Here is a 5,587-nt window from a genome sequence, read left to right as displayed (position 1 = left end):
CCAATGTAATGCACATGCTAATGTAATGTACATGCCAATGTAATATACATACCAGCCAGTGACAATAAGACAATAACTCTCAGGTAAAGCACATATGTTATAGTGTATCAGAGATACAACACAAATCAAATATAGGACTATTTGGGAAATGAATTTTGAGATGAACATTGTTTTATTCTCGAAAACAAAAATAATATTTACTTTGAATGCTTTCGACTTAATAGTTTTTCATAATTTGAAATATTAATTTTTGTTTTAGTTTGGCTCCCGCTTAATTTTGTTTATTTTTTTCTTTATCTATACATCTCTTAAAACCCTATTTTGATATGAGGTTGCTGATTTATTGAATTTTTGTACGCATATTTGATTTTTTTGTTTGTAATGAAAAGAGCTAAATGAATGACAGAGATTAAAACAAAATCGTAATTTATCACAATCAACTCTCTCTCTCTTTTATCTATTTATCTATCTATCTCTGTCTCTGTCTCTCTGTCTCTCTCTTTCTCTCTCTCTTTCTCCCTCGTTCCCCTCCCTCTCTGAATATGTCAGCAATTTCGTAAAATTGGAATTGTGCTTCAGTGTAATTTATTTCCGCATCGCGCTGTTCTTTTGTTTTGTTGTTTTTGTTAAAAGGGTGTGGCTAAAAAGGAGTTAATCACCGTAGTCTTGGTAGTCCTTTATTTATTAAAAAAAATAAATGATATTTAAAATATAGTAATTCAATACATGTTACGAAACAATAAGGAAAAAAGTGCAAACAAAAACACAACAGTTGAGGTGGACAATGATGAGAAACATAGGCACACTAAAACAATACCAATATGTATAAAACAAATGACTGTGATTCGGGGGCAATACACAAATGATAGCAATCAACAATAAAAAGCTAGTCATGCCACCACCCCCCTTTTTGGCTGTGACAGGAAATCGATAATGGTAATATATCATGTTGTTAATAGAACACATATAAAAACAAATAAGGCAAAACATTTGTAAATCTATATCTGCCTTTTACTTTTTTCAATGTGGGAGGGGATCATGATTATTCAAATAGAACTGCCATCTGAAGAAAAAAAAGCCGTTGTGTGCCTTATCATATTATCATCTTACCACTATTACCTAAATATATTTTATAAAATAAAATGACACACAAATCCCATTTATCAGGATAACCATTGAACATCTAGACTGGTTTTGGTCAAATCCCTTGTGAGAATTCAATTTATTTGTTTTCGTCTCCATTTGTGTTTTCGCTCAACCTATCGTGTCAATAAAACTTTGTTAATCCTTGTTTCATGATCAGTTTTGTAAATGGTATGTACATGTACAATGTATATATGAAATGATGATGATGATGATGATGATGATGAATTGATGATGCTTACAATATTGTAATAAAGTAGTAATGGTAATACAAATTATTTTCTTCATCTTGCACTCGCTTTTTTTTATTGCCAGAAAACTTGCATTTTTTTTTCAACAATGGTAGCTACTGAACAATGGTAGTTACTTCTTTACATTTATTTGTTCCTCTTAGGGTGGGGTCCGGTCCAGGCAGCTGAGATAGGCGTTTTATAAAAGAGGAGATCCATACATGAATGATTCGCTAAATTGGTCAAGTTGATAAAATGAAAAGGGTATAGTCAGAGTTCCGGCACTGGTAATTACAGGGGAGAAGAATTACCAAGTCCTTTTATAAATGCGTACTTATATACTACACAGTTGAGGGTAAGCTTGGTAATTTGTGGGCAAGTGAAACGCGGCATATAGCAAATTTTATTTAAAAGGAATAGTCCTAGGTCTTTATGAATAGGCCTACTATAGGCCTAATAATATTATTATATGAATAACTACAATACATCTATGAAAATGTAAGGAAAACAACGCCCTCTCATATTGCTCAGCGAAAATAATCCAATCACTGATCCGTCTCCAGCTGTACCGGTATTTCAAGGGCTTTTTTTTCGATCCGAACACTAACTTAGGGTAAAGTTGAAATGATATCACTTTTTTTCCACGTAACGTAATTTTTTTTTAATAGATGAAATGAATGAATATATCTAAATAATACTTTAAACAACTTTAGCACATAATAGCTTATGATAAGCTGGAAAAATATTGGGGATACATTTCGGCTTCTGTAGAAACCCGTCGTCACAGACTTAAAAAGTTGCTCGTCTTCTGTAGAATCCCGTCGTCTCCAAAGTGTTAAATATGCGATTTTTTTTGTTTTTGTTGATAACTTTAATGTTTGACAGATTTTAATCAAATTCGAAATAAAGGTACATAATATCAAAACACAGCCTAAGTTCAATTTTTGAGTATGTAGGTCAAGTGTCATAGCTCATTAAATATACGAATCTGGTTTTTGTTTGATAACTTTAGTAACGTTTAGCGGATTTTAATAAAATTTGATATGAAGGTCATGGTATCAAAATACAGCCTAAGTTTGATCTCGGAGTATGTAGGTCAAAGGAGAAAAGTCATACATGTAGCTCATTAAATAAGCAAAAACACCTAATTATATCTGTAAAAATGTGGTCAACTTCCTTGCCTACTAATATAATAGTATAGCCCCAATGGAGGTAACTTGTTTTGATGTATATGTAGGCCATTTGTACCCTGCGAGGGGATGCTACGCTTTGCGTTGACTTGTTTAAATAAATATTTTGGTCATGTTTTACTTTTTACTTTGTTATTTTTCTTTTGAAGACTGATGGCATCAATTGAGTGATTTGGACTTTAGGAGAAGCAAAGTTTCTGGAGAGTAGGTTTATTTTAATGCTACATTCCATGATTCTTTTATAAATTACCCAACCTGTTTTACTGACAGATTTTCATCGCTATTAGATGATATATTTATATGATTTTTGCCATATTTATTTTTGAATATTATTAACTGACATTTCTGACCACTTCCCAGTATATTGTATTTGTGATATGGCTATTCACAAATGTACCTGTGAAACTGACTTTTTTAAACATGATTTAAAGAAAAATAATATTAGAATTTGTTTGCATTTGCTGTATTCAAGGTAAATGGTATCTATCTAGTGATGTAAATAATATTTATGATAGCTTTGTTTTTAAATTCACAAAACTATAACTCGTGTTTCCCTGTGAAATTAATGTGTATGAAATATAAGCGTAAAAATAAACCTTGGATTACAAATAAAATTATAAAGTTGAGTAAGAAAATATGTGACTATATAAGTTGTATATTAAAAATCCTAATGATTATAGAAAAGAAATATATAGGAAAATTTGTAATAAATCAAATAATAAGATTAAGATTGAGATAAAGAAATATTTAAAGAAAAGTCTCGAAGAAAACATGGAATATATAATAAAGCAATGGGAAAAAATGTAAGATAACTAACATTCAAGAGATTAAAAAAGTGATAATTGATAAGAATGACTTAGAAAATTATGAAATGTTTATGTGACATGATTGTAGATGGGAATGTATGATACAGTATTTAAAATTATGTACATTTTGTCTGTAATTCAAATGAAACTTTGTACAACTGATCATTCCAAGATTTACATGTCATATTCTAATTTTATGGTTCTTTTCTTTTCCTAGGCGGAGACTTTTACATTCCTTTCATTCTCATTGAGCTTGTTGGCGGACTGAACAATTCCATTTCATCTTCACCCATATTCCCTTCCCAACTGTCTTCAGACGTATATTCATCATTCACTTTTCTTTATCTCAGAAAGATCCTGCTCTCCGAAGAGAGTGTACCACAGCTGTCTCTTGTAGACCGTATTGGCTGTGTCTTTTATCCATTTCATCCCATTTCATCTTCACACTTGCAAAAACAAATGAAAAATTTACAAAAGCAATTATGAGAACATTATTATATATTCATGCAGAAGCATTCTATACCTAATCACAGAAGTCTTAAATGTTTGCTACAGAAGAAGTCCTACTTTTTACTTGTGATACTTTATATTACTGAATTTTCTAAATTTCACAAATCTTCTCTTATTCTACAAACTTTCTAAATCTATTCTTAATCACAAAAGTTATTCCTACAAGATCTCTAAATCTATTTTATACTAAGCTGTCTGAACTTTTCTAACCTATTTCATATTACTGAATTTTATATTTCTTAATTATGGAACTTGAAATTGATCAATTCAAGGAAGTGATGAAAGAGATTGTAGATATGCTATATACATGCGATCCGCATAATGAAGAATGTTGTGTCTGTAAAAATACAATTGAAGAAAGTGAAAACAAAGCTACTTGTGAGAGCTGCAATGAACATTATCATGTAACATGTATGGGCTTTTTGTGTCAAGATCTAGTAAATGAGCAAAGATTAATCTGGATATGTTCATATTGTGGAAATAACAACATTGCACATCGACTATTTGATAAAGTATGTATCCCCTCTCATATCAATAGATACCAGCCTCTCGAGACAGTGGATGAAGTATTCAATGATGATGTGCTCCTCTTAACCAAGCAAAATGACAAACACAAGAAATGCAGATCAAAGAAAAGGTATTTTAAGAAATGCAAGAAAATCATTATAGAGCCAGGAAATCAAAGTGTAAAAGTAATGAAATCAAGTGAGTTTGACACGCATGAACATGATCATCTAGTCACTCAAAGAGATTCCCCCAAACAACGTGATCAAGTGCATAGCGAAGAAGTAGGCAGTAATGAATGGATGAAAGTGAAATCAAAAAAGGCAAAGATGTTGGAAAAGATCCAAGACAGAATATCACATTCAACAGCAAAAAGTGACAGTGGAACAGGTCAGAAAAAGAGAATCATAAATGGTGTTGTTTTAGAACCTGGAGTAACGTACATTGGCAAAGCAATGAAATCTTTCTACGAAAGACGAAAAAGTAAAAAATCAAAACGCAAAGTAGACATCAAACTAAACAGAGATGTAGAATGTCAGAATGTATTGGAAAATAATGTTCAAATGTACGCAGAAAAATTGCTAAATGAATACTCAAAGTGTGTGCAATCACCAAAATCTATGATGTCCCATGAAACGAAACTCTACAAGAAAATAACATGAAGCAAAAACAATCTTGGGCTGATGTAGTAGGCCATGTACAAAATGAAATAATACAGGAACATTCTATTGTTGGCAGTGCGACATGCAGTCATGTTTTTTTAAAACAATATAAGGGCAAAGAACAGAGCACATTTCGAGTATGTGGTGGTGCAAAACCAAATGATAAAGGAAAAGTATGTGACGGAAAGACTGAAAACGCGGGTGAAGTAAAGGTGGATAAAGATTGTAAGCAACATGTGGACAAGTCTATTCCTATGAAAATGTTTGAAATGAAACATGATAGTACATTTCATAAACAGTCAGTCAACACCTCTAATGTAAATTTAGAAGAGAAGCAAATACCAAATGAGAACATGTCAAATATGGAACAAAATACACTTGTGCAATGTGTTGCCCTGGGCAATTTTCATCAAGGAAATGCTAGATTTGGATTTTATTCTGGAAAGCAATGTGTTTCTAACAGTTTTGCTGCTATTTTATACAGTAAAATTACAGATGTTTCCCAATGGCAAAAACAAGATCTTGACAAGGTATTGAATTAT

The 5,587-nt window shown here is 31.6% G+C and overlaps 1 protein-coding gene across 1 annotated transcript; it reads left to right on the top strand.

The window, feature by feature from the left end:
* Positions 1 to 2,647: 2,647 nt before the first annotated feature.
* LOC115924141 lies at positions 2,648 to 5,045 on the top strand. The gene is made up of 2 exons (XM_030985988.1): positions 2,648 to 2,767; positions 3,587 to 5,045. The coding sequence occupies exon 2, from the start codon at positions 4,125 to 4,127 to the stop codon at positions 5,043 to 5,045; it is 921 nt and encodes a 306-aa protein (XP_030841848.1). The 5' UTR covers positions 2,648 to 2,767; positions 3,587 to 4,124.
* The last annotated feature ends 542 nt before the right edge of the window (positions 5,046 to 5,587 follow it).

This window comes from Strongylocentrotus purpuratus, unplaced genomic scaffold, assembly GCF_000002235.5.
Source record: "Strongylocentrotus purpuratus isolate Spur 01 unplaced genomic scaffold, Spur_5.0 spur5_contig_37, whole genome shotgun sequence".
Classification (NCBI taxonomy): domain Eukaryota; kingdom Metazoa; phylum Echinodermata; class Echinoidea; order Camarodonta; family Strongylocentrotidae; genus Strongylocentrotus; species Strongylocentrotus purpuratus.
Note: the sequence above shows the minus strand (reverse complement) of the source record. Positions and strands in the feature narration are given on the sequence as shown.